This window comes from Brassica napus, chromosome A5, assembly GCF_020379485.1.
Source record: "Brassica napus cultivar Da-Ae chromosome A5, Da-Ae, whole genome shotgun sequence".
Taxonomy (NCBI): Eukaryota; Viridiplantae; Streptophyta; class Magnoliopsida; order Brassicales; family Brassicaceae; genus Brassica; species Brassica napus.
In genome coordinates, this window is record NC_063438.1 from 26,443,645 (window position 1) to 26,471,088 (window position 27,444).

The following is a 27,444-nucleotide window of genomic DNA, read 5'->3' on the forward strand; positions in this document are numbered from 1 at the left end:
AAACTGATTACAATGTAGTACTATTCTTGTAGACAAATGAGTTTCAAAATAGTTTGGAAAAAATCATATATACACCTGTGTAATGTAATGATCAGCTAGATATTGTTGATGAATATGATTAATCTCTCAGATTTATTATTAGAATTTAGGCAAATATCTAATTACATCCTTTTAAAATTAAGATATAATTAATAAAATTAATACACACTGCCGAATGACCACCACCACACAATAAACGTGAGAAGGCGAAGCTGGACACGCACCTTCCATAACTCTTTTTGGTTCTTGTTAATCTTAGGACACAAAGGTACCAAGATTCTTTTCCTTTTGTCTGATCAAATCCGTATTTAACGCACAAAATTTTCAATAAAAGGACAAGACTTTATTTTCCTTTGGACCGTAGAAAAAAAACCAGAGGAGAACAACACACGTCTCATTAGGACGACCACCACACGCAACTCACACCTCTCTATCTCCTCTCTGTTCCCAAGAGAGAGGATCCTCTACTTCAACAGCAGATTCTGGGTCTGGGTTGATTTCTGAAACACACCAGTCAACCCAATTCAAGACTCAAACTAAAGGTTCAATTTTTTTTCTGTTTTTCTACTTGTGTTATTTGTTTTTTTTTTTTACTTCATGTTCTTCAAATTAATTGTGTTTGGTATCATAAGCTCGTATCAGAAAAACGTTACGCTTTCAATCGTTGATCACTGTTCCTTGAGTTTCTTAGAAGTCGTTGTGACTTGTGATTCTCTTACAGGAACCGTTGAGAACTCGATGCTTTAACTGACGATGTAATGGAATGTTTTTTTTCTATAGCTTGTTGCATAGGTGCTTTCCAATTTTTTTTATTTGTTTCTCTCCTATTAAATAGTTTTTTCTTGTAAATTAGGTGGAAATGGCGGCTTTGCTAGCTTCTCAGAGCTGCTGCTATGTCAGCGAGACCGCAAGAACCACCAAAGCAATTGGTTTCAGCAGCTCTCTCGAGAACACATTCACTGTGGAGTCCACTCACTCTTTTGGCACCAAGTCCAAGAGGTTCCGTGTTGAGATGAGACAATCAGAGACTCCTTCCAAGCCTGGAATCAACGGACGTTCTGTCAAAATGGTCCCAGCCAGTGAGGTTGTCAAAAGAAAAAACGGTATGAACAATGTAAACAAAGTGAACGGTTCAGCTGGAAAAGTTGTTAATGGAGCGAGTTTGGTTAACATGAACGGCGCTGCGTCTTCTTCAACTTTGGTTAAGCCTCCAAAGCAAAAACCAGAATCTTTCCTTCCTCCACCTGTTGAGGGAGTTAGAGTTCTTCCTTCTGACGAAGGCTTTAGCTGGGCTGATGAGAACTACAGCTCGTTTCAACGCAGTGTTGATGTTTGGTCGTTTGTTCTTGCCCTGAGGATCCGTGTCTTGTTCGACAATGCCAAGTGGGCTTACATTGGAGGGTTCACAGAAGAGAAACAGGTAATAAACAAAAAAAACCTCTCGTCATTGTAAATCTCATTGATTGGTTTCCTTATGAGTTGTTATGTAATCAGAAAAGCAGAAGAAGGGAAACAGCTTCGTGGCTGAGAGAGAGTGTGTTGCAGCTTGGTCCAACGTTTATCAAACTGGGACAGTTGTCTTCAACTAGGTCTGATTTGTTCCCACGTGAGTTCGTTGATGAGCTTTCCAAGTTGCAGGATAGAGTCCCTGCCTTTTCTCCAGAGAAGGCAAGGCGTTTCATTGAGGCCGAGCTTGGAGCTCCTATTAGTGTAATGTATAAAGAGTTTGAAGACCAACCCATAGCTGCAGCTAGCCTTGGCCAGGTTTGTGACAATTAGCCACCTTTGTATACACTTATTTGCTTAATTATTTTCTGCATTTTCATCTACATATTGATGTTTTGTATTTTTAATTTATTCAAAGTTTATTCCATTAGGTACACAGAGCTGTGTTGCACAATGGAGAGAAAGTGGTTGTGAAAGTACAAAGACCTGGACTCAAGAAACTTTTCGATATTGATCTACGTATGTAACAACTGTATAATACAACTTATGGACATGGTTGCTTGATATAATGCTGAAAATGGTATAATTTCTTATCAGAAAACTTGAAGTTGATTGCTGAGTATTTCCAGAAAAGTGAATCGTTTGGTACAAACGACTGGGTTGGTATATACGAAGAATGTGCCACGTAAGTCTTTATTACATAAAGTAGTTATAACTTGTGGCTCTAAACCATGTGGTACTGATCTTTCCCTTTGGTTTTCAGAATCTTGTATCAAGAGATTGACTACATAAACGAAGCTAAGAATGCAGACAAGTTCAGAAGAGACTTCAGGAATATAAGCTGGGTTCGCGTACCGGTAAGTTTCATTTACTAAACAAAAACTCATGAGGTTCCAAGTTCTTGTATTAATGAAACTCTTGTTTTCATTTGGTAGTTGGTCTATTGGGATTACTCTGCCATGAAGGTCTTGACTTTGGAGTATGTACCTGGTATCAAGATCAACAAGCTAGACGCGTTAGCTGCTCGTGGTTATAACCGTTCAAGAATAGCGTCACGAGCCATTGAAGCTTATCTTATCCAGGTTAATAAACAATAGGTGCTAAAAAAGTTTATTCAAAAACATATGGTTTTTGAAACTTAATGTTTTTATGTTTTTTTTGGATGTTTTAGATACTCAAAACCGGCTTCTTTCATGCGGATCCTCACCCAGGGAATCTAGCCATTGATGTAGATGAATCAATCATCTACTATGACTTTGGCATGATGGGAGAGATCAAGACGTTTACTCGGACGAGGTTGCTTGATCTCTTCTATTCTGTGTATGAAAAAGATGCCAAAAAGGTTATTTTACTTCTTTCACTAACTAAAGAGAGAGAGAGAGACAAGAAGCTAACTAAATGTTTTTTTACAGGTCATGCAAAATCTTATAGATCTTGAAGCACTCCAACCCACTGGAGATCTTTCATCGGTAAGTCTCACTCTTTCTCTATGTGAGATTAAACAAAATGTAATCTCATTACCACTTTTGTTTGTGTTTTGTGTTAGGTAAGGAGATCTATTCAGTTCTTCTTGGACAATCTATTAAGCCAGTCCCCAGATCAACAACAGACTTTGGCAGCTATTGGAGAGGTACTAATCAATACTCAAGCCATTTACTCTGGTTGTTACTACAGTATGTGATGCTTAATACTGAAAATGTCCTCATTTTCTATGGCAGGACTTGTTTGCAATTTCACAGGACCAGCCATTCCGTTTCCCATCAACTTTCACATTTGTCATCAGAGCATTTTCCACACTTGAGGGTACCTCTTCTCTCTCTCTTCTTTTGTCAGAATCTTTGACAAGTCTCACCTTCTATGCTCATTCATTTTGCAGGTATTGGTTACATCCTTGATCCAGACTTTTCCTTTGTGAAGGTTGCGGCTCCCTATGCGCAGGTGCTAACTACCTTTTAACAGTCTTCTCTCTGCTCTTCTGTATCATTTTGCTAACGCTCATGAACATCGGTTTTAAACAGGAACTCCTGGATTTAAAACAAAAGCAAAACTCGGGAACTCAACTTGTCCAACAAATAAGGAAACAGGCAGACGATGTAATGCTTTTGCTACTTATGTCATTTCCAATCCCTCTTGTTTGTTTCTGTTTGTACTAAATAAAAATAACTGAACAGGCTAGGTCTTCTACGCTGTCAATGCCATACCGAGTGCAGCGCATAGAAGAGTTCGTTAAAGAACTTGATTCAGGCGATCTTAAACTCCGTGTCAGAGTTCTTGAGGTACATAATCCAACTCCTCTGAATCATTTTCATGCTCTTTGACCCTAGTATAGTAAACGAATCACTGAGAATTTTGTTATTTTTTATGTTATAGTCGGAAAGAGCAGCTCGGAAAGCGACAATACTGCAGATGGCGACAATGTACACAGTTCTTGGAGGAACTCTGCTTAACATTGGGGTTACGTTTAGCAACCAAGGAAGTCAGCTTGTTGCTAATGGATCCTTCGTTGGTGCAGGTATGATGAAACACTGTTGAACACGCTACAAGTGTATATGTTCTGGTGGTTAAATGTAGTTTCTTTTTTTTGTGCAGGGATATTCATGTTATTGGTACTGAGATCTATGCAAAGGGTAAATAAGCTTGACAAGTTTGAGAAGATGATATGATGATGATTCTTTTGAAGCTCCCAAAATCAAAATATAGAATTGTGATGTATAGCAGTATAAAAAGTATAAATACGTGTATAAAAAAAAACTATTTCAAAGACTCAATAAAAAGAAAGTCAAAAAGGTATCTGAGACTGAGTTCATCACTAGAAAAGTACACAACTTACAACTATATATCAATCTTCAAGATTACAAACTAGTCTGCACCAAAGCCTACCAGAGAAACTTACAAACAAAGAAAAGTGTTCGCAAGTCTCAAGGTGTCTGACCAAGAAGAGATGGTTGGAAGAAGAGATGGCTGTGAGCAATCTCGATGAGTTCACGTGGGTCATTCATTGTCTCATCCCTCAGCGCTTCAAGAACTGCCTCACATGAGACCTCCCTAACAACATCAAAGCATAAACTAAGAGTAAAAGGGGTTCAAAGCTAATTAGTCAAAGGAAATAAGGATACCTTGTTATAAGAATTCTGTAGAGCATCTTCAAGATGGGACAGAGCTCAGCAGGAGTTACAGGTTTGCCTTCTTCAGGGTGTTGAAGACTTAACGAGGATTGGTTTAGTAACTCGAAAAACGCTTTCACCGCAGAAACACCCTATGAACATTACATCAGTTAGCCTTTCATGTACCTAATCTAAGACATTCTATTTACAGTTCTAACGGTAACTGGTTGATGCATATTATTACCTGGATCATTCCCTTGCCTTTGATGCTATCACCCATTTCAAGGTTAAGTTCTCCTTTTGCGAGCTTCTGACCATACCACGCATTACGACCTTTTAGCAACGTTACATAGGTATCCGCAAGCAAAGGTCCAGCAAGTTTCTCTGGCTCTTTGGCCAATAGATGAGTAATAAAAATCATCTCCGAAGTACAATGCGCAAAGTACACTGATTTGCTCGTAGCACTTTCCTTTGTTAATGTATCCACCATTCCTACAAACACACTTGTTCATGAGCTTTCACCTAGAGAAACATTTCAAGAGATGTGTGGATCTTTACCTGCGCCAATGGCGTATACATTTTTCAAACCACCCATTACTTCATGAGTAACAAGGTCACTGTTATCCCACACTATGAAATGAGACTGCCTTAGAAACTTCCCCAGAGGCTTCCTCCATTTCTCGGACCCGCAGATCCGTGCATTAGCGTACTCTTTGTTGTATACCTCGGAAGCAATGTTAGGTCCCCCAAGGTAAAGAATGTTCTCAAGAGGGATTCCAGCTACAAAGACGCAATGACAAGGGAATTGTTAACACGATTAAGATGCAAGAGAGACAGGTACAACTAGACACCTATGCTGCTTACTGACACTTAGGCCTGGGCGTTTCTACCCCAAACCGAAGCCCCAACCTTAACCCGAACCGAAAAAACCGAAATCATATCCGAATGTTATACAAAAATATCCGAATGGGACTTCAGAGCTTGGTACCTTCGGGTTTAGATACATTCCGAAATCCGAACATATATGAAATTAGTTAAATATAATGTTTTTATATATACTAAAGTAATTTACAGATTTTTGTATGTTTTAGAGTATTTTACAGATTTTTGTATGTTTGATTTATTGTTTTGAATACTTTTTAGTTAGTTTAGGTAGTTTAACTAGTTTTAATTAGATTTTGAATAATTTATATATTGCGTATGTTTTTGTTAATTTTTTAAGTTTTTAAGAAAATATTTATTGGACGATTTCAGACATTGGTTATAATCCGAATCCGACCCAAAAATTAGTAAAACCCGAATGGACCTGTACCGAAAATCCGACTCAACCGAACCGAATCCGCCCAGGCCTAACTGACACTATACACCCTAACTGACACTATACACAACCAAGTGATTAAGGAGGAGGATATCAAATATTCATCTACCAAGCAGATAAAAAAAGAAACATGGGAAGTGAATTTTTACTCGCTCTGTAGATCATTTGAGTAGGAGTAACAATCCTAGGACGAGGCTCAAACTCAGCTTCCACTCCCTTAGCCAAAGAGATAATCACAGGAGCCGTAACCCTCTCCTTCCAATACTTACTAATCTCACTAAACACCTGAAACGTCTCGGTCGAAGGCAAACCATTCACAACAACATCAGCATCCCAAACCGCCTCCTGCAGATTCGTCACCACTTTCAAAGGACACAAAGGACTCTCAATCATATTCAAACAAAACCCATCTTTCAATATCTCGTCTGCATACAGAACTCTATCGCCTAACCTAGCTTCCACGTACTTGAGATACGCGCACCGTCGTATCAGCCTCCTGAGAAGCTCCTCCCTCGAGTTGATCACTTCGAAGAGATGCTGAGCTGTGGCTTTGTCGATGGCTCTCCCTCCTCTTCTCCAGATTCGAACACTGACTTTATCTCTGAATGTTCCGTAGTTTTCTTGTAGCATTGCGATGAATACGCTTCCCCACGCGCCGGCTCCGACGCCGACGATCTTTAACGGGTCGTCGTCGGCTTTGCCTATTACTCTGCGGATCTCGTCGAGCCTTGCTTCCACCAATTGCTCCATTATTAACAAAAATAAAGGCTTTAGATTTGTAATGAGTGTCTTCAGTGGCTTGTTCACTAACAAGGCAACAAGCTGTGGAACAAAAAAAGATTTGATCTTTGTCGGAGTAATCGATGCTTACGCTTAAACGACGAAATGATCTTTTCAGGAAAGTTTGTGTTTTTATTTTCTTTTCAGGTAACTTGGTAAGATCAGACAATTACGTCAGCTTCTCTATGCTGTCTTTATCTAACGTGGGCCTACTCGTGGCCCACTACACCTTGTATATGGGCCTTTTCGTTATTTCATTTTATAGTCTAGCGGTCCACTTCCAACGTTTGGCCGACATTAGCGACATGAAGCATTAGTCTTCATTTCCTAAACTTTAAATATGTAAAATTTAAAGGTGAACTAGATTCTGCCGGTATATTTTTTGTTTTAATTTATTGAGAAATTTAATTTTCACATTTGTATTATTTTGTAATCATATTATGTTTAATATTACTTTAATTTAATATAATTTTTGGTAAGTATATTAAATATATCATATTGCATAATTATACACTTGTGTCATGCATTTCAGAAATTATTTTAAAAGTTTATTCCTAAAATTTGCAACATATTATATTTTCTTATTTTCTTAATAGTTGCCTAACAAAATTAGTCAAGAATATTTATACAAAAAAAACTGATTCGGAATCGACCCAAAAATCAAAGTCTCATACTCTGTTAGACCCGGTTTATATACTCAAACGGATATTAGTCTCATACTCTGCTAGAAATCATCACATTTAGTTGTCCTATCATTTAGTTTTAAAATAAATATAATCACAAATATATCTTATTAACATCTTAATAAAATCAACAATATACTATGTTTAAGGATAATCTCAAATTTGTTTACTGTTAATATTCTAAATTCAAAAATCTGTACTCAAGACCAATACCAACTGATTTATAAAAAATATTTTAACCTATTAATAATTATTAACAACATATATAATTATTTTATAGGTCATTAACTATTTTGTAAGTCATGTCATTAACAAAAACAATTCATATGTTATGCAATCATAATATATAAGTATATTTACATATGATCCTGCATATTATTTTTAGTATTATGTTATGCAACCATAACATATGATTAATGTTATTATTTTGATGATGTCCAAAAGTATCTCAACATGTAATTTTTCTTAACATTTTTTATCAAATTAATACCATTCTAAAACATATAATGGAATTCTTTTGTAATCATATAATTAGATTTAAATACGTTTAATAATATATATTTCATACCACTAGAATGCTGTTAAAACATTAAATTTAAATTGAAAATAATTTTAAATATAAAATAAATTGTAATCTATATAATAGACAAAACTATAGCATATTTTTATCTGTGAAACAAATGTATTTACAAATATAAATGTACTAATATATATATAATAACCTAAATGACACTATTTCCATTATTCTTACTTTGAAATTTAGATTTGTTCACACAAATCAAAGGAAAAGAATTAATTTTCTATTATATCTAACCAAAAACATCATTAACTATTCACCTAATCATAATTCAACCAATAAAAACACTAACTGGATAATATAAAAAAAAATGAATAAAATTGCATTGAAAATTGAAAATTAAAAATGTCATCTAATTTGAAGTGAAAAGAATTCTCTAAAATGTCATATATTAAAAACAAAGCGACTTTGTTCTACAAACAAAAACACTAGAAAATTTTCTGATTTGTATAGAATTGTCAAAGTACAAGTTACTTATCTAACATATCAATTTGATTGTTTTACCATGCAAAACCGAAATATGCAACCGACACAGCTTACAATGTTCTGAATTCAATTTGAAAACAACTTAAAAATATAGTAGTTATGATTAATACCTCTTATTAACAAGGAAGCGAATGCTCACTTCATCATCTGTGACAAAAATTTACTTTGACAACTCAATACAAATCATCAAAGATTTCAGAAGCATGATAAGAGTCAACTTTAAAGCATGAGCTCGAGCAAAAAAAAAAACGCCAATACCGCTCAGGGGATGATCTCTAAGTAAATCCAACTAAAAACAACATTTTGATGTCTTCCAAACTGTCTACATATTCTGAACTCAGTCTTGGTATTTGGCAAATTTATAGAACACAATCTTATTGAAATTTAGAAAAGGCCAAACTTCTTTTTTTTGAAACACTGAAAAGGCCAAACTAAAACTGCATTTTTTTACAACAATTGCATGCAACATTTAAACGAAAAAATAAGTGCATGTCATCTCTCCCTCTTATAATATATGCTTGACGTTAAAAAGTTTGTAAATTTGTAAGGTTTGAAAATTAAATACGCGCGGAAGATGACCTAGTATTAATAGAGATAGATAGAGATGTCATCAGCAGAGTAATGAGTCAATTCTAAAATGTTACTTGTTAAATGTCTCTTAATTAACGTTTATGAACTAAAAAGTTTGACCAAATACGTTAATTAAAAAAGCAAGTAATATTCGTATAAATTTATTGAACTAAATATAAATGATCCTCGACTCTGCGTTACAATACATTGATACATCTGTATATATAACTCATTCAACAATTACAAACAACATCATGTTAGTTCAAACACTCTCTTATACCACAAAAATGGATATTCCAAAGCGATACCTATTACTTTTCATATTGATTATCTTTGTAACTACAGATCTATCACATGCTGAAATAAAGGTAGAAATCGTCAACGATCTTGGTAATAAAATGAAGTTTCATTGTAAATCAAAGGACATTGATCTTCGTGACCAGAGATTGCAACCCGGTGGGTCGTGGTCATTTCAGTTTCAGCGTAATTTCTTTGGAAGGTCATTGTTTTTCTGTTCTTTTGATTTGCCAAATGGAAGGCGTTGGTTCGACATATATGAAGAGCCCCGAGATTACATAGGTTTCTCGATTCATTATTTGTGGAGGATAGGACCATATGGACCTTGTAAGTATACCATCTACAAGTATACCTTGCACAGCCACGTGGAAATATGGAATGAGGGTTGTTTTTCTTGGAATAAAAAGTAGTTCTTTAAAACACATAACAAGATGAAAGTAATCATATGTCTTTACTATGCTCACAAGCCTCGAATATAATATAAAATAAAACATACCGATATTTTTGTTACCTTAATTTTAAGTTGATAATTATTGATATGTTTTAAATCACTTGGTACAAGAGATAGCCATGATCTCGCAAGTGTATGCTGCTTTTTATATAGACTGCGACTTTCAGTTCACTTACCATTATTAAATCTAAACCTGCAATTTATATTAAATATAAATTATAAAATGATTGTGTTTAGAAATATATTAAATAATTATTTAATATATATAAATTTTAAAAATGTATATTATCATTTATATAAGATAATTTTTTTTTGCAAAGTAGAAACGAATACCCGCGTGGGTGCGTGAGTCAAGCTCTAGTTAACTTTAAAAAATCGGTTTTGGTTATTTAATACCAATCCCCTATATATTAATCCTGGAGCATTACAACATATTTTCGTAGCAACGTGTCATCACGAGAATGATTCTTAGAATTGTTAGAAAAATAAGTTGGTCCATATAAACATATACTATGCTTCTTATTAAACTAACTGTCAAATTCATTAGTAGTATACAAAAGAATATTTTTTCTTTTCTTAAGTAAAAGTTTTGAAATTAACTAATATGGTTAACATATATATGATAATTAATGATTATAAATAATACATATTTGATAACAATTTTTCTAACCTCTCTCTTTTATATTTAATTTTATAATATTAAAAGAAATTAAACAATCACATTAAGCATATAATAAAAATTTTAGTTTTTTTCTTTTATGTTATATTTTGAATTTTTAAAAACGTCTATAAATTACTAAAAATGGTAAAAGTCTCACATTGAAAATTTTGTGATCAATGGTTTAACTTTTTTTTGTTCAAGCAAGATACAAATGATGATCATATATCGTAGGGGTGGGCGTTCGGATACACGTCCAGGTTCGTATCGGATATTTTAGTATAAAGGTATAAAATCCGTTCGGATATTTCCACTCTTCGAGCCGGTTTTGGGTATTTTATGTTCGGGTTTGGATATTTTTGGCCGGGTTCGGGTATTTAAATTTTGAAGAAAAAATAAATAAATGATTCATTTTTAAGTTTTTTTATTTAAAATATATTTTAACTGGTTTTCTATTTTTTTAAAAAAAATTAAACTATTAATAGGTTTGGAGATACAACTTAAAAAATTTAAAGACATTAATTTAGTTGTTGTTTTGAAATTTTAGATGCAACTTTTGTTAATACAAGAAACAAGAGCTTGATATATATATATATATATATATATATATATATATATATTTAAGTGAGTAGCAAATAATTTTGTCCATAATTATATGTATATTATCTAATTTTGAGCAATAAACATCATTAATATAAATATTTTGAATAAAATGAGAGAAGTAAACTAGAAATATAGGGTTAAGTATATTTATGTTTGGTTATCTTCGGATATTCATTCGAGTTCGAATATTACTCGTTTAGATTCAAATATTACCCGAACTGGTAAAATAAGTAATCTGTTTTGTTGTTCTAGAATTAGATGATTTTTAGACCAAAATGGGGAATATATACTAAACATACATTTATATTTGGAGTCTGCACTTATATTTTCTATAACAGCTTGATATATTGGATTTGAACACTAATCTGTTAATATTTGCCGGTGATTTTTTTCAAAATTTTGATTCTTATATATGTATCTGGAGTGAAACTAATTTTTACAGATGTCCATGTTTTTTTTTAAATTGACACTTATTTAATTCACTGAATTCATAGAAGAAGTTAAAAAAAAAAAACTTAACTCATATCAATAAAACAAATACGAGAATGAAAGCACAATTTTATAGAAGTAAAAAATGAATTCATTTATGGAGAGTCAATAGTAAACAAATCAAGAGCAGAAAACTTAATCCCCTTTCGTCGTTATACAATCGATGTTGCATATTTGGTTTTGATGATTTGTGTCAGCCGCAAAACTTAATATATTTTTTTATGCATATGAAGTTTTAAAATAATTAAAATGAGATGTAAAAAGTTAACTCTTCAACAACGATAATATATTTAAGAGACTAACATTTGTATTCTGTCATTTTATAACCGATGAAGATTACAGTGTTGCAAAATGTTAAAAACATTTAATAAACAAAGATTATTATAAAATCTCACCCGGCGGTTATCATCTGGTCCGTAATTGTTTTAAACCACACGAATCTTAACGGGCCATGTGTCTCCATCATCAAGAGAAAAATAATTCACTGAGCAAGACATTTGATTACTTGATTCAAACGAACATCCTAATACGTTATAGAAAAGCTATATATGTTAATAATGTAAAAAGATACTGATTAAGTGATAACCACGAAGTGGATAATATTCTTGAACATGAGAAAACGCAAATCATCCAATGAGAACTACAGTTGTGTCTGTAAAAAGGAGCTAAGTAAATATTATATGGTAACTTAGGAGGCAAAATATTATTTTAGACACGAGACATGCCGAGTTTGCGTTCAAACAAGCGACGCAGAAGATAAACTTGGAGGACACTTGCCCCGATCAACGCAAACGACTCGAACAAAGCTTTGTGTACTGCTCTCTTGCTCATGTTCTCGTTCACTGCAAGGAAAAGAAAAAAAAAACATAGCAAAAATTTTACTTGCAGAAGCTAAGAAAAAAAAAAACAGATTTTAAGGAGAACAATTGTTACCAATAGCTTGACGGTCGGTCTGAGCCTCTAACCAATGTTGTTCAAACTGGATGTTGTAAAGAGCTTCCTCTAACTTCGATATTTGCTCCATCAAGGGAGTGAAATGCTCTGCCCAAAATCATATATTCATTTTAAATAACTTATTACCCCCAAACGATACAAAACCAATCTGACAACCCTCACCATCTTTTGCGTGCTGGTCGTAGTACGCAAAGTGACCAAGCTGTACATCAAAGTCAATGGTTTCATGATAAGGAGACTTGTTTGTGAAACAGAAACGGTAAACCCCTTTCTTTTGGACAACAAAGTCGTGCTTGGCACTTATCTGCTCCCTGAAGTCATGAATCTGTTCCCCTGCTGGACCGTGTATCTGTCATATTAGCCACAAAAAAAAAAAAAATTGTGTAATGCGTTTGTTATTCGTTACTCAAACGTACACAAGAGATCTGTAACTATAGTCACAATCAAATTATCAACAATCTCACAAGGTACAGCTTCAAAGAGATATCATTTTCTATATCAATATAACAGCGTACAGAGCTAATTAATACTTTATTTAACAAAATGCAGATTCTAAAGATTGTAACAAGTCTATTGAGTAAAAGGGTTAGGTCATACCACAAGATCTACACCATCCTCGTTAAAATGCCATTGAGAATCAGACTTGATGACGACGAAAGAGACATGAAGAGTATCGCCTTCATACTCAGCCTTGTGGGAGAAACATTCTTCTCTGTCTATCACGAATCTAATCCCTAACGCTGCGTGGAAGCTCCACACGAGGCCTAGTATTAGGATCGTGGCCTTCATGCTCATCTAAAACAGATAAATATTGAATTTCATTTCAATTTAAGGAAAACGTAATTCAATTAACGATCCACGATTAGATATTTCTCCAAATCCAATTGAATTGATTCCGATTTCGATTCTTACGAGGTGATGGAGTTCAGATCGAGAGACTAACCTTGCAAAATGAGAGAAGCGAGGGGGATGAAACGAAGAGGAGTGATGTATAGATTGGATGGAAATTCGATCTGGTCGAAGAGAGATTGATCGGAGAAGAAGACGGTGTGGGAGAGAAAGGAGCGAGTTCTTTCAGAATCGGACACGATGAAAGCCTGTTTTGACTGTGGGGCAGGCAGTTTCGTGACCCGTACAAAACATCATTAACTATAAACGATGTCGCACTATTCTTCGTTTAGCTTTTTGGTCAGCGGCTTTACGTGGCCTGATTTGATTGGCGGTGTATTGCCACATCACTAGATACCATATAACTTCATAAATTATTTTGGAAAAAGAAAATCAAAACGTTTAACCCGATGACATTAATTTTTTTTAACATGTGAATAATAATGATTGTTAAAACACTTAACTCCACTGTTGGTTTTTTTTTTACGATTGTTGACATTTTCAGCTTATATTGGTGCATTAATTATTATTGAAATCTATTTATAATATTTATTAATTTGATAATTCTATAGAATTTTGTGAGTCTAATAACATTAGTGATATTGATGGTTATATTCTAAATAATTTAACTTGAAATACAAAATTTTGAGAATACTACCTATAAAAATGCAAAGTATTTCATAAATTTTCTCAATGTTCAAATTTCTTTCTAACAGTTCTTTTTTTTCAAATTTAACATCAGTTTTTATAATCAACCAACTGCATATAAATTGAAACCCACAAATCTGTCTAAACAACAATCATTAGTCGAATTTATTGCAACATTATGATGTTAATTTTACGGCTTTTTGTAATTATCCGCTAAATAAAAGGAAAGATAAAGCCATCATTTGTAATTATCAAAAGAAAAAAAAAAGATTAGAGATTCATGAATTTAGAAGAGAGCCCTACGCTTCCAAAAACCACACTCCTAATTTTTTGATATTCCCCTTTCTCGCCCCCTCCTCCTTCTTCCTCCAACTAGTTTCAAATCTCCACCCTCTCCTCTCTCCTGCTCATTCATCACCCGCGTATTCGTTATACATACACATACACAGGAGGGGGCTACTCAGACCTTCTCGGTCTGGTCCCAGAGATTCAATTACCAGAAAGCTACATTCGTTTGTAAAAGAAAGAGAGAGAGAGAGAGAGGATGGTTGGGAGTGGTGCTAGGGTTTCGATTGGGGCGGATACGAGGAAGACGATTCAGACCATCAAGGAGATCACTGCTGGGAACTACAGCGAGGATGAGATTCACGCAATGCTCCTTGATTGCAGTATGAATCCCGATGAGGCTGCTCAACGCCTTCTTCTTCAGGGTATATATCAATCTTGTTTGATCCCCTGATTTGGATTCTTTGACTGGATCCACGATTAGGTCTAGATTTGGGGGTTTAAACTTAGGTTTTAGTATCTGATTTGTTCAGCTTCTGTCTGAATTTTATGGTTTTATTACATCGGGTTCGTTGCTTATTCACATGTCGGAAGTAAAAAACATGTCTCTAATTGTTTATGTCTAATGTCTTGTTTACTGTTTGATTTTAGAGTATGCGCGAATGAAGGCAGTACTTGTGGGTATTGCATCAGGGTTTTATAACGCTACATTTTCTAGGATAGGTTTTAAGTTTCAGGTTTTGTTGAGCAGTTAATCTATACTATGTTCTGAACTAATGTTTAAATTTGTCTATGACTCTGTAGATCCATTCCTTGAGGTTAAGAAGAAGCGTGATAAGAGAAAAGAGGTATGGGTTTTTTTTTTTGCACTTCTTTTGGTTTTAATTCATGTGTTCACTGCATTAATTATGGCATGGTGATTGACATTGTTATTAAATGCAATAGAACCTTAGCAACAAGGACTCTGTTGAGCCACAATGGAGATCTGGTGGTCCGGGCCGTGGTAGCAGGGGTGGTCGGATGAATTTTTCTTCTCGTCATTCATCACACGGTAAACTCCAGTCATATGAAAATATTTACATTGTTGCATCTTTTAATATACAGCATTGGTTTGTGCTTACTTCCGGTCACAGTCCTGTTTGTTATATTTACTTTAAACTGATTCTTGCCTTCTTTTCCATCGATGACATACTCAAATTGTTTATGGCTGGGATTTAGTATGCCCAGTAAAAGTATCTGATACAGAAAGTTCACTAGTTGAAGTCCATAACTCGTCACGTTTCGAATTTTTCAGTCTTTGATGAAGTGTCTGTTGTGAATGTTTACTTTTAATCAGATGGTGCTGGTGCAAAGAATTCTTTCAGAAAAGAAAATAGTCCAAAGCAGGTCGCTGATCCATCAACTTCGACCTCTCAACAACAAATAAAAACTAAAGACAATGCCTTGGTGTGTAGGTGAGCGTTGTCTTATGCCATTTTCCTTGATTCTGTATGACACACAGGTGGGATGTATGACACCCTTAGTGAAAGCAGGGGTGGGCCCAGCATCGATATGCCCTATAGATGATCTTTCTCATGATTTTCGTTCTTTTTGAATTGTTGACAGCCTTCCACCTGTGATGGATAAAAGTTCTGTTGGTTTGACATCAGGAAGCCCTGACGGTGCACCCTCTGCTGTTGAATCAAGCAAAAATCGTGTAGCATTGGGCTCTAATGCTGTGCAAACTGAGCAGAAGTCGGCTAATTCTCTGCCACTCTCTCGTCCATCCTCCTCGGAGGTTCGATTCACTTCTTCAAATTCCAAACCAGTGAGCGAGCAACACCTTGGACAAAGCAAGTTACAGAACAGATCCCGTGGGGTTGGGAAGGGTTCCGTGAATGATGCTTATGTTCCGAGGCCTGCTTCATCTCATAGCAACAGCACGGGTAGCCGGCCTTCTTCTAACTACAGTAATCGTTCGCATCACACTGTTGGTCCTCAAAGAGGTAAAGGAAATACTTTTTTGTCTTCTACAGTTTTTTTTTAATCTTCTGACATCACCATGGATGCTTGTTTTTAGTTAAGGAATGGAAACCGAAGCCAGTGAACCATACCACTACTCAGGGCTCTGGTGCATCAGCTACAGCTGAAGCTCTTGCGGTTCCTACCGAAGCCAGTGAAAAATCTGTTGAAGATGTTGTTCCTTCTGCAGAGGGTACATCTAGGTTGCAGAGGCAGCTTGAAGACTTGCAGATCCAACGTCAGCATGTTATTATCCCAAACCATATCCTTGTTCCAGAGGCTGAGCGAACCAAGTTTAGCTTCGGAAGCTTTGATGCTGGCTTTTCTATTACATCAAGTTCAGTAGCTTTTCCAGAGAATGCACCTCTCTCGCAGAATTCACAGGAAGTTGAAGATAGTTTGGAAGCTGACGAACTTAGGTAATCTATCTGTCTCTACTTTGTTAATTATTGTTGTTGTTGAGCGGCTAAATATTCTTAGTATAGAGTGATATGAGTTGGAAAGAAGTTGTAGTTCGCTGGTTTTGATTAGTAGCATAGTCAAAACTCGAAACTTACAAAGAGTGTACTTAAGATTCTAGGTGTAACATAGCACATATATTTTTCACATGCTATAGGCTGCCCAGTTCATCTGATAGTGTCAGTGGCCAAGTGGGTTTTGTTCCTAGAAACAACTCTATGTCCTCCTTAGCTCTTAAGTGCGAACTAGGAAGTAACAACTTTTCTGTATTATGACTGTTTAATATTTAGGGTACTGATTTTCTAGAAATCATATAATCTTTCCACTAGAAACACTTGCTACACGAAACCTTTTTTGTCATTTTATGTATTACATTTTGTCTTCTAGAACCTTGATGTGTCAAAATTTACCAGTGTCTAAAGACTTCTTTTTAATGAATTCAGCCACCCAAATGTCCATTCGACTGAAAAGGACGAGGAGAATAATGTTCATTCCGAGTCGCTTTCACAAGTTCCAAATGATATGGCTGGTGAAGGTATTGCTGCATCAAACGCAGCTCAAGTGTATGATGTCTCCAAGCAAGAGAGTCTCTTGGAGTCCGAAAGCAATCAAAACTCTTTTGACCACGTTCCATGTAATATTATCGGGCCTGTTCCTCCAGCTCCTGCGAGCCAGCATCCACAGTTTGAGAATGCTGCTGACCCTCAAGCACGTGATGCCCTTCGCATTCCTAACTTTGTGGTATGCCTTCAAAACTAACTTGTTGGGCTGCTTTATTCTTGATCGCCTTAAACCATTGATTATGCCTAGATTTTACTCTTCATTGGTCAGGAACATTTTGCCGCATTACATAGTTTTTTAGGAATTCTCATCATCTCTAGTTTGTCTTTTGAATGACATATACTTTTGTTGTTCGAAGGTCCAGCAACCATTCGATACAGCGAGTTACTATGCTCAATTCTACCGATCAGGCCCTGACAGTGATGGACGTGTTTCTCCCTTTGTTTCTCCAGGGGTTGCATCCAAGTTTAATGGAAATGTTACAGTATTGCCCCCTCATTCATCTCAAACCATGCAAGAGGTTAGTGCAACTTTTTGGGTTAGCCTAGTTTGTTAATATAATCCATTCCACTTCTATATCTGAAATGGTTGAACATATTGATTTGTAGGGTGGAAACAACGTAGTTCTGTCGACAGCTAGTCCAACTCCACTGGTAACACAGCCTGCTGGGCTGATGCAGAGCTCTATACCTGTCACGCAGCAGCCTGTTCCTTTCTTACGGCCCCCAGGATTACACATGTCACATTATCCACCGAACTACATGCCATATGGACACTACTTCTCCCCATTCTATCTACCTCACCCAGCAATGCAACAGTTCCTAAGCAGTGGTGGATTTGCTCAGCAACCTCAGGCAAGCAGTGTGTATCCTGCTCCTCCTCCACCCTCTGGAGCTGCAACAGGTGGCAAATACACACTCCCTCATCACAAGCCTGGGAATAATAATACAGGAAACTTGACTCATGTCGGTGTGCCTGGTGGTTACGGACCCTCACATGGTTCCTTCCCAGCAGGATATAATCCCAATTCTGGTGCTTCAGCTGGGAACTCAACTTCCAGTGAGGATCTCAACACGTTGCAGTTGAAGGAAAACAACGGCTACAGCACAACAGGGCAACAGGTATCTATTGCCTCTTTGAACCCATCTCAGTTGAAAGATTACTTAAAGTTCCTATTCGTAATGAGTTTTTTTATCTGCAGAGTGAAGCATTACCTGTATGGATTGCGGGACCAGGACGAGATGTGCCGAGCTCGTTCTACGGTTTACAGCACCAGCACCATGGGCAACACGTGACTTACGCTCCAGCACAAGCTGGTCACGTGACATTCCCTGGTATGTATCATCCGGGACAAGCAGTGACAGCAGCTGGAGGAGTTCACCATCCGCTCTTACAACAGTCTCAGGGTGTTGCTGGAGCCGAAATGGTTGCACCTGGGCCTCCTAACGTTTTCCAACAGCCTCAGCAAACACCGACGAATTGGCCAAGTAATTACTGAAACATGAAGCAAAAGGAAAAAATGGAAAAGAAGATTTTTGGGGATTCAACCAGAGTATCAGGAAGATATGGTGGTGCGGGTTTCGTTGACTTGCGTGTGTGTGTGTGTATGCCATCTAACAAATTACCGAAGAAAGGAAGCTATGAAGTTGAGCATGAAGGGATTGACAGAGGATGATCATAAAAGGATAGGGGAGGTATTTTTTAATGAATCCAGTGTTTTTTTGGTGTTTCTATATCTTTTTTTCATTTTTTTGGGGGGTTTTAGCAAAATATTTGCTTTATTAGTTTTTAGCTCTTCTGAGCTAAGCCAAAAGAACTTTTCCTGCCTGAGTCTGTATCTAAAGACTCTTGGTTCTTTTCTCAGCCTTTTGTGAACATGTTCAAATATGAAGTTACCTGAACTTTTATTTGAATTAAAAATACAAGAAAATATGTAGAATGTTAATAGTCTTCCAGAATATCCAAATAATATTAAAGTGTTTTTGAAAGAGCTCTATAAACTGTTAAGAACTTAGACGCTAAGCAATTGTGACAAAACAAGATCAAGTTACAGCTCGGACCAGTCAGTTACTTAAAAGGAGACTTTAAGTGGTAACCACATAGCTTTGTCTGAAAAGATTCTGGATACTGTCTTTAATTTACAAGAATGCACAGTGCAAAGCACTTAGGAGCATACATATACTGATATACATACACATGAAAAGAAAGTCATATACAATCATATATGTTTTAACTTTTTACACTAAGTCTCCCTGCATCTTTCAACTACCAAGAGAAGAACAAAATTCATGGAACCCTGATCTGTGTAAAAGCCCTGAAGCAGCAGAGATCCAATTGGATAAATATTTTTTGTCAGAGAACGATCTCTCTGAACACTAATGAAGCTTCTTCAAGGCCAAAAAAAACAGATTGAATCCCAAGAATAAATGATTTGCTTACAATACTCAATCAGTTTAGTGTCTTCTCAAACCCCAGAGAGTAGTCTTGTTTTTTTTCATAATTTCTGACTTTGAGAAGTCTCTCCATAAGTCAAAAACCTTCCTTTGTTCAGTTTTAAGCCATGTGTATCTACTTTGTTTACCCTTCAATAGCTTCTGGTTGGGGTGAGTGGGTCATAGTCATAAGCTTCACCAGCTTTGACAAATCTTCCCTTCACACGCCGTCTCACATCAGCTCTTGCTTTGCGAGAAGCATACCTCACTGTCTTATCAAACCTGTATCAAACAAAAAAACAAAGAATGTTTCATTTAGAATACACTTCAAACTTGCTTACATGATGCAATCAACTGGATTCGCAATGGCACTTACTTGCGAGCCTTCTTTTTCTCCTTGTAACGCATAACCGCGTTATTACGGGTCACTGAATGTGAGGAAGCATTGTTATCCTGTGATGTTTGAGGATACCATGGTGGCTCACCGGAGAGCTGCATTGAAGACGATGCACCACATTCTTGAAAATCTCCAGCACTACTATCTCCTGTGACTCCAGAGAATGATATGTTGGAATGTGCTGGTTTCGATGTGAAGCAAATGATTGGTTCTGTTTTTGAACTCATGAAAGAATCATCATTGCTCTCAGCAGGCTGTACAAGATTCCCTCCCTGGATTAAGAGAAGGAACAAGATCAATCATTAGAATCAAAGGAACATGTGAACCTCATAAAATAGCAAAACATACCTCAGGAGCTGTTGCTTGATGATGTTTCTGGAAAAGACTATCAATTCCACCTTGTCCAAAGAGCTCTCCAGAGGTGTTAAAGGCTGTCCCAAAGAGCTCTTCATAGTTCTCAAGAGCCAAGTCAACTTCATCCATACCCAAGTTCCCATAAAAGTCATCTTCACATACTCTTACATCCTTCAAACACCATAAACAAACAAGAACTTGAATTTAGATACATTTTTTTTTGTATTTTCAATGCACTTTTTACCAACTAATAATATGATTAATTGTAATCTTTACAAAAAAAAAAACTAACTACATTTACTAAAATTCTGCAAAATAGATAATCACGAAAAATTATTCCTTTAATACTGAAATTGAATATGTTTTATTAATATGTATGAAAAAAACTAAAACATGTATCATTTTGAAACCGAGAGAGTATATACCTTGGGAAATGCTGAAGTTGCAGGTGCTGCAGAACTGGTTTCAGGCCTTGAGGAGGAGCCAGCAACGACATCTTTCTTCTCCTCGTTACAGTTTTGGTTGTTCTGACCATCACCATCTATATTCATCATACCCATTTCTTGTTCACAGCCTGATTGTCCAGCTAAGTCCAAACAGAAAGACCATATAGAAGCGAGCTCCGAGCTAGAAGGGCAACCAGAATAGCAGCTTATGGTTTGCCTCTTGTGATTATTTGATGAGGAAGAAGAATTGTTATTGTTGTTGTTGTGGCCAGACCAATTACAGTTTTGACAAAGTGAAACCCTTTCTTCAACACACCTGACTGTTGCAGGCTGAGAATTGCATCTCTCGCAGACGAGTGTCCTAGAATGTCGCTTGGACAATGCGTTAGCGGAGTGGACGCTCCTGTCGCAGGAGAGGCAGAGACAGGCTGCGTCTGAACGACAGTACACCATTGAACGTTGTTCACCACAGAAGTCACACATGTAACCCATCTTCTTTCACTGCTGTAATTAAAAAAAAAAATCATATATACATAAACCATGGATTAAATAAAAAAGACAAGAGACTTGGTCTAAAAAGCAAAAGACATAGATGGAATCTCTTTTAAAAGTTTTATGAATTTTGGTCTGAGCTTTCATATGAACAGTCAGAGAACCAAAACCCATAAAATAAATTTAATCAAAATCGAAATAAATAAAAACAAAGCTTCAGACTACAGATCAGTAAATCTACGGTTTTTTAATTTGACTTGTATTCAAGATGAATCCAAAACTAAATAGTTCTTAGAAAAATAAATCAAGCTTTTTTAGCTATCACAATCATCATCCTCATCCAAACAAAGCTTAAGAAACCAATAATCAAAAAGAAAACATGAAAATCTCTTTAAATCGAAGATCCAACAACACAAGACATGTATTAGAGACAGATTCATTAAGACCCTTCATAGTGAAACAGTGGATAAAAAGCTAGTAACAATTATTATTACAGACGGATAATCCTAGAAAAATAAGAACACTCAAAAAAAGAGAGAGAGAGAGAGAGAGAGGAGAGGAAAACAACTTACAGTGTTAAAAGATCTTCTTATGAAGTTGAATCAAGAAAAATCTGAGATAAACACACACAGATCCTTAGAAACAGAGCAGATTATTCTTCTGTTTCTATCTTTTCTTTGCTTCTCTCTCTCTCTTTCTCTCAGAAAAAAAAAAACTAATGAATGGATAGGCTTGTGACATAATCAAAAGTGCCTACCTTTTTTTCATTACTTTTATTTTCTTTTATTAAAAACTAAAAGGGGTTTTTGCCAAAACTAACCCACAACTTGATTTTAATTCCAAACATATACCCAAACTTGAATCAAATGCAAAACTAACCTAAAAGCCTAGTGAAATTACAGCTCAGCCCCTTGTGACCAAACAAAAAAACAGAAGCCATTTTTACGAATATAGCCCCAGTAAATCGTCTGAGTCGTCTGAGATGTTGGAAGTCGTCTGGACGACTGAAGTGTAAGTCGTCTGGACGACTGAAGTGTAAGTCGTCTGGTACCAGTTTATTTTAAAAATAATTTATAAATCTTGTAAAAAAATATTTTGATGCGTAAAAAATAAAAATCAAGTAATTATAAACAGTTTTAACTGATATAAATTAAGATATGATAAAATTGATTTGTTTTGAAGATATATGAGTGGAAGTAGTGAATCATGAAATACTTTGGTTTAGGAGTTTGACAAACATATGTTGTAGTATTGTATGTATTGTTAGGGTTAGATTTTGGAAAACTAAAATGTTTTTTTCAAAAATTAGTTTTCACCTATATGTGTTTATTTCTGTGTATAGTAAACACTTTTCAAGTTTGATTTGGTTTTATGAAGTGTTTAATTAGATAATTAAGTTTAGGGGTTATGTTTAGGGTGTGGACGACTTATATTTCAGTCGTCTGTTAAATAATTTACCCGGACGACGTATATTTCAGTCGTCCAGACGACTTACTTGTAAGTCGTCTGGAAAGTCTTCTATTTTAGTTTCCCGCTAAAAATATTTAATTTCCCGCTAAAAATATTAAACTCTTCTGGACGACTTACATGTAAGTCGTCTGTTTTAATTTCTTCACCAGACGACTGAAATGTAAGTCGTCCAGGAAGTCGTCTGAGTCAAAAATATTTAATCTAATTGGATTTTTTGTCTCCCTATATAAAGAAAAATTTACACATTCTCTCTCCTCCTCTCAAATGGCTGCAACAAAAATGTAATGTTCATCATTCTAAAACTCTCCAACCTCTCTCTAATCTCTTTGACTTGAAAACACCAAACTTTATATGAATTTTTCAGTTTTGTCTCATGTATTTCTTACTAATCTATCTCTTTTGCAGGTTTTTGATCAAATGGTACTCATCTTCCACTAATTTAGAGGTAGATCTATTAATTTTAGATATGTATTTTTGTGTGTTCTATAAATGTAGATTTATCTAATCTTCCACTCATTTTCTCTATTTTTAAGTCATTTGAACGTTTTTGAATATGCAGGTTTTTCAGATCTGGATTTGATGTGCAGGTTTTTCAGATCTGGAAGACTTCTGGGACGACTTACCTGTTAGTCGTCTGGAAGTCGTCTGGAAGTCATCTGGAAGTCTTCTGACAAAGTCGTCTGGACTTCCAGGAAGTCGTCTGGACTTCCTGGAAGTCGTCTGGACTTCCAGGAAGTCGTCTGGACTTCCAGGAAGTCGTCTGGACTTCCAGGAAGTCGTCTGGACTTCCAGGAAGTCGTCTGGACTTCCAGGAAGTCGTCTGGACTTCTAGGAAGTCGTCTGGATTTTTCTGAGCGTTTTGGTAAGTTCTTATGTCTGATTTTTCTTCATTTGGTAACTTCTTGTTGTATAAAGTTCTTACTTTTTTCCCAAACTAAAACTCTCCAAACCCACTCTAATCTCTTTGACTTGAAAACACCAAACTTTATATGAATTTTTCAATTTTGTCTCATGTCTTTGTTACTAATCTATTTTTTTTTGCAGGTTTTTAATTATTTGGTACTCATCTTCCACTAATTTAAAGGTAGATCTATTATTTTTAGATATGTATTTTTGTGTGTTCTGTAAAGGTAGATTTATATAATCTTCCACTCATTTTTTTCTGTTTTTAAGCCATTTGAACGTTTTTGAATATGCAGGTTTTTCAGATCTGGATTTAATATGCAGGTTTTTCAGATCTGGAAAACTTCTGGGACGACTTACTTGTTAGTCGTCTGGAAGTCATCTGGAAGTCGTCTGGAAGTCGTCTGGACTTCCTAAAAGTCGTCTGGACTTCCTGTAAAGTCGTCTGGACTTCCTGTAAAGTCGTCTGGAAGTCGTCTGAACTTCCTAAAAGTCTTCTGGCAAAGTCGTCTGAACTTCCTGGAAGTCGTCTGGCAAAGTCGTCTGAACTTCCTGGAAGTCGTCTGGACTTCTTAGAAGTCGTCTGAACTTCTTAAAAGTTGTCTGGTCTTGTCTACTCAAGTGGAATCCAAGCTTGTCTTTGTAGATGAATGATCTATAATAGTTTTGTTTGTGATCTGTTTTATGAATTGCATGTATACTCTTTTAGTTGTGAATTTTTTGTAAAATCAGTAATAATGTTTTCCAAGATGTATTAAATGTGCTAACAATGTGTTTACACATTTACAAATCAATGAAATAATAGACTTCAGTAGCCTTTTTCTTATCTTTGGATCTCTCATATGCAATAATAAACTCCAATGGTCTTTTTCTCATCTTAATAAACAAGAATGTTGGTAAGAGATGGAAACAAACAATAGTAACTAGTCAAAGCATATCATATTTTTTATAAGTTTGCATTGAAAAACTTAGTCAAATTTAGTAAAACTAAGGGAGAGAACATATTTTGTAAATATGAGTTTTACATATCTTGAAGTTACTTATCACTCTTAAAAATACAAGTTATTCAAAAACTAACGTAGAAGACTTAAAAACTAGTGGAGAAGACGCGGACGACTTCAATCTAAGTTGTCTAGACGACTAAACTATATGTCGTCTGGTCAACGCAGAGGTTATTTTTGCAATTGACTTTGAAATCTGTTATTTCGGACGACTGAAAGTTAAGTCGTCTACTATTGTTTGGTTAAAAAAAAACTCCAAAAAAGCTAGACGACTTACATTTCAGTCGTCAGAGGTTAGTTTTGCATTTGACTGGATTATTTCAGAAGTTTGACTTTTTGGACGACTTACGTTTCAGTCGTCTAGTGAAAATTAAAATAATAATATTTTTTTAAAAGTAGACGACTTAAAGTTAAGTCGTCATAGGTTAGTTTTGCAATTGAAAAAAAAACTTCAAGATTTAATTATATACAGACGACTTATAATTCAGTCGTCCACGAGACGACTGAAATGTAAGTCGTCCAGGATTTACGAGGTTTGACCAGAATCTCAGAAAAAAATCCTGGACGACTTACAATTAAGTCGTCTGGTGGACGACTGAATTATAAGTCGTCTGTGTATAATTAAATCTTGAAGTTTTTTTTTTCAATTGCAAAACTAACCTATGACTACTTAATTGTCAGTCGTTTACTTTAAAAAAAATATTATTATTTTAATTTTCGCCAGACGACTGAAATGTAAGTCGTCTGGGGAAGTCAAACTTCTGAAATTATCCAGTCAAATACAAAACTAACCTATGACGACTGAAATGTAAGTCGTCTAGGTTCTTTGGAATTTTTTTTGAAACCAAACAATAGTAGACGACTTAACTTTCAGTCGTCTCAGGTTACAGATTTCAAAGTCAATTGCAAAAATAACCTCTGCGTTGACCAGACGACTTCCAGGTAAGTCGTCTACAGCCAGACGACTGAAAGGTAAGTCGTCTACAGCCAGACGACTTCCCAAGTAAGTCGTCTGACGAACAGATCTGGAAAAAAACTCGATGTCATACCTTAAATTAGTGAGATAAGTTCCTTAGCATACATAAGGCTTCTCCAAGCACACAGAATCACAAACGGAAGTCACCCACCCATAATCGTTAGCTTCTATGACTCTATGAACCATGAAAATTTTAGAATCAAAATCTTGAGTTTTTTTAGCTCATTGTGGAGAGAAAGTGAGAGATATGTTGTGTTTAGGTCACAAGAATGGAAAAAGAAGAAGGGTAAATCGATTTTAGGAGCATTAAGAGCTTCAAATTGGTTGTTCATGGTGGTTGTGGTATTGATGACAATGGCAATCTTGTAATTAGTTGAAGATGATGAGGGTGAGAGAGTAAAAATGTCATTTTCGAAAAAAAAAATAAAAAAAAATGGATGGCATTTTCGTAAATTATATGAACTTGTGGGGTGAATAGGGCAAAACCAATTTTCAAAAAAAAAAGGAGGTTAGTTTTGTGTTTGACTTTAAGTTATAGGTCAATTTTGCAAAAATTCCAAACTAAAAAGTGCTGAAAAGTTTCTGTGTAGGGTATGGTGGGTCCCTGTCGTATTTATAGTGAAAGCAATAAACTTTTTGTGGACCCCACGGATATTGTTGTAATAAAAAGAAAAGTAAGAGATAAGTAGATAGAATCCATTATGGCACAAAAGAGCCACTTGGTACAATCCGCATCGCGATGACATTGGATTCAGTACTCGCACTCGTATGAGATGCTTTTGAACGAATCAGAAAGACTCATCTCAGATCAGATATGCTACTATTGTTTTGCTTTTAGGCTCTCGCAATAATTAATAAATAAATTTCTTTTTTTTTTTTTCGCTTTGACTTTACAAAAACCAAATTATCTTTCTTTCTTTCTCTCTTTTGGTTAAGTTCGGTGGCGTAGCAGTACATTAAAAAATATCTTTTGGTTAATAGAAAGACGAGAGAAATGGCAAAGATATTTTTTGACGGGAAAGAAATGGAAAACAAACAAAAATATCTGCCAAGTTAGATACGTCTGCCTGTATAAAAATGATGATGAGACCAGAAAATAATATTAATTGTAATGTATCAGTTTACTGAACTCATATCTTACTACTATAGTACTGGATTTTATTCACGAATGTAACAAAATAAATCAATGGCTTTTGTCAGCTTCATCTTATTCTATTGTTCACCTGTTTACTGAACTCATTTCTTTTATGAGATCGATTTTAATGAATAATAGAAAATGTTATGTATGATTTTTTTACTTCAGGGATGAATTTCATTTACAAGAACTTAATTAGACAAACACACATGTTTTAGAAGAGGTTGTCATTTTAACCACACCTTAAAGCTCGTATATTCTATACCATTCTATATAGCGTGGACAATTACCTAACTTTATGTCTTAAAAGCTCATACATTTTGGTTGGCTATGTTTCATTATTTGCTTGATTTTCAATTTTAGAAAATATTAAAAGAGCTGGACTAGATGAAAACTTGGGTAAGCTTTAAGGTTACTGTTTGATCAAAACGAGCGATGAAACTGAAGCTCATTACTAGAAAAACAGTACCAACCTCAATTGCATAAATTATTAACAAATCTGCTTGAGACACACACACACACACACACAAGTTAAAATACT

General features: G+C 35.5%; 5 protein-coding genes across 6 annotated transcripts; 2 read left to right on the forward strand and 3 right to left on the reverse strand.

The window, feature by feature from the left end:
- Nucleotides 1-298: 298 nt before the first annotated feature.
- On the forward strand, nucleotides 299-4,275 carry LOC106452881 (protein ACTIVITY OF BC1 COMPLEX KINASE 7, chloroplastic). Its single transcript, XM_013895064.2, has 16 exons — nucleotides 299-581; nucleotides 893-1,459; nucleotides 1,534-1,803; nucleotides 1,917-2,004; nucleotides 2,083-2,170; nucleotides 2,249-2,342; nucleotides 2,421-2,567; nucleotides 2,657-2,827; nucleotides 2,898-2,954; nucleotides 3,032-3,115; nucleotides 3,204-3,288; nucleotides 3,362-3,423; nucleotides 3,504-3,578; nucleotides 3,657-3,761; nucleotides 3,856-3,997; nucleotides 4,075-4,275. Exons 2-16 carry the CDS (start codon nucleotides 899-901, stop codon nucleotides 4,146-4,148), a joined length of 2,103 nt encoding a protein of 700 aa, XP_013750518.2. The 5' UTR covers nucleotides 299-581; nucleotides 893-898; the 3' UTR covers nucleotides 4,149-4,275.
- On the reverse strand, nucleotides 4,210-6,836 carry LOC106452882 (glycerol-3-phosphate dehydrogenase [NAD(+)] At3g07690, cytosolic). The gene is made up of 5 exons (XM_013895065.3): nucleotides 6,057-6,836; nucleotides 5,148-5,369; nucleotides 4,834-5,081; nucleotides 4,602-4,741; nucleotides 4,210-4,530 (listed from the first exon to the last, which is right to left on the reverse strand). Exons 1-5 carry the CDS (start codon nucleotides 6,655-6,657, stop codon nucleotides 4,404-4,406), a joined length of 1,338 nt encoding a protein of 445 aa, XP_013750519.2. The 5' UTR covers nucleotides 6,658-6,836; the 3' UTR covers nucleotides 4,210-4,403.
- A 5,220-nt stretch (nucleotides 6,837-12,056) lies between these two features.
- Nucleotides 12,057-13,607, reverse strand: LOC106452949 (transmembrane emp24 domain-containing protein p24beta2). The gene is made up of 5 exons (XM_013895147.3): nucleotides 13,399-13,607; nucleotides 13,053-13,250; nucleotides 12,618-12,804; nucleotides 12,435-12,542; nucleotides 12,057-12,343 (listed from the first exon to the last, which is right to left on the reverse strand). The coding sequence occupies exons 2-5, from the start codon at nucleotides 13,248-13,250 to the stop codon at nucleotides 12,210-12,212; spliced, it is 627 nt and encodes a 208-aa protein (XP_013750601.2). The 5' UTR covers nucleotides 13,399-13,607; the 3' UTR covers nucleotides 12,057-12,209.
- Nucleotides 13,608-14,242: 635 nt separating this feature from the next.
- LOC106452947 (GBF-interacting protein 1-like) lies at nucleotides 14,243-19,285 on the forward strand. Its single transcript, XM_013895141.3, has 10 exons — nucleotides 14,243-14,701; nucleotides 15,081-15,124; nucleotides 15,222-15,327; nucleotides 15,613-15,730; nucleotides 15,882-16,261; nucleotides 16,336-16,696; nucleotides 17,180-17,477; nucleotides 17,656-17,817; nucleotides 17,906-18,418; nucleotides 18,499-19,285. The coding sequence occupies exons 1-10, from the start codon at nucleotides 14,536-14,538 to the stop codon at nucleotides 18,793-18,795; spliced, it is 2,445 nt and encodes an 814-aa protein (XP_013750595.2). The 5' UTR covers nucleotides 14,243-14,535; the 3' UTR covers nucleotides 18,796-19,285.
- Nucleotides 19,286-19,401: 116 nt separating this feature from the next.
- Nucleotides 19,402-22,177, reverse strand: LOC106452948 (zinc finger protein CONSTANS-LIKE 9). 2 transcript variants are annotated; one of them, XM_013895145.3, is made up of 5 exons: nucleotides 21,991-22,177; nucleotides 20,906-21,430; nucleotides 20,475-20,651; nucleotides 20,106-20,398; nucleotides 19,402-20,011 (listed from the first exon to the last, which is right to left on the reverse strand). In XM_013895145.3, exons 2-5 carry the CDS (start codon nucleotides 21,416-21,418, stop codon nucleotides 19,882-19,884), a joined length of 1,113 nt encoding a protein of 370 aa, XP_013750599.2. In that variant the 5' UTR covers nucleotides 21,419-21,430; nucleotides 21,991-22,177; the 3' UTR covers nucleotides 19,402-19,881. The 2 variants fall into 2 exon arrangements, with proteins under 2 accessions (XP_013750599.2, XP_013750600.2); XM_013895146.3 differs by having other exon boundaries at nucleotides 20,906-21,427; nucleotides 21,991-22,173.
- Between the last annotated feature and the right edge of the window lie 5,267 nt (nucleotides 22,178-27,444).

Excerpts from the sequence above, each read along its gene's own strand:
- LOC106452881 (XM_013895064.2), top strand. The coding sequence starts at position 899 with ATGGCGGCTTTGCTAGCTTCTCAGAGCTGCTGCTATGTCAGCGAGACC. Across the intron at positions 2,955-3,031 it reads CCACTGGAGATCTTTCATCG|GTAAGGAGATCTATTCAGTT; the intron begins GTAAGTCTCACT and ends GTTTTGTGTTAG. Across the intron at positions 3,116-3,203 it reads CTTTGGCAGCTATTGGAGAG|GACTTGTTTGCAATTTCACA; the intron begins GTACTAATCAAT and ends TTTCTATGGCAG.
- LOC106452882 (XM_013895065.3), bottom strand. The coding sequence starts at position 6,657 with ATGGAGCAATTGGTGGAAGCAAGGCTCGACGAGATCCGCAGAGTAATA. Across the intron at positions 5,370-6,056 it reads TCAAATGATCTACAGAGCGA|CTGGAATCCCTCTTGAGAAC; the intron begins GTAAAAATTCAC and ends GCGTCTTTGTAG. Across the intron at positions 4,742-4,833 it reads AAGGCAAGGGAATGATCCAG|GGTGTTTCTGCGGTGAAAGC; the intron begins GTAATAATATGC and ends TAATGTTCATAG.
- LOC106452949 (XM_013895147.3), bottom strand. The coding sequence starts at position 13,250 with ATGAGCATGAAGGCCACGATCCTAATACTAGGCCTCGTGTGGAGCTTC. Across the intron at positions 12,805-13,052 it reads AGGATGGTGTAGATCTTGTG|ATACACGGTCCAGCAGGGGA; the intron begins GTATGACCTAAC and ends CTAATATGACAG. Across the intron at positions 12,543-12,617 it reads CGACCAGCACGCAAAAGATG|AGCATTTCACTCCCTTGATG; the intron begins GTGAGGGTTGTC and ends GATTTTGGGCAG.
- LOC106452947 (XM_013895141.3), top strand. The coding sequence starts at position 14,536 with ATGGTTGGGAGTGGTGCTAGGGTTTCGATTGGGGCGGATACGAGGAAG. Across the intron at positions 15,328-15,612 it reads TTCTCGTCATTCATCACACG|ATGGTGCTGGTGCAAAGAAT; the intron begins GTAAACTCCAGT and ends ACTTTTAATCAG. Across the intron at positions 16,262-16,335 it reads CACTGTTGGTCCTCAAAGAG|TTAAGGAATGGAAACCGAAG; the intron begins GTAAAGGAAATA and ends GCTTGTTTTTAG.
- LOC106452948 (XM_013895145.3), bottom strand. The coding sequence starts at position 21,418 with ATGGGTTACATGTGTGACTTCTGTGGTGAACAACGTTCAATGGTGTAC. Across the intron at positions 20,652-20,905 it reads CAACTTCAGCATTTCCCAAG|GATGTAAGAGTATGTGAAGA; the intron begins GTATATACTCTC and ends TGGTGTTTGAAG. Across the intron at positions 20,012-20,105 it reads GAGAAAAAGAAGGCTCGCAA|GTTTGATAAGACAGTGAGGT; the intron begins GTAAGTGCCATT and ends TGTTTGATACAG.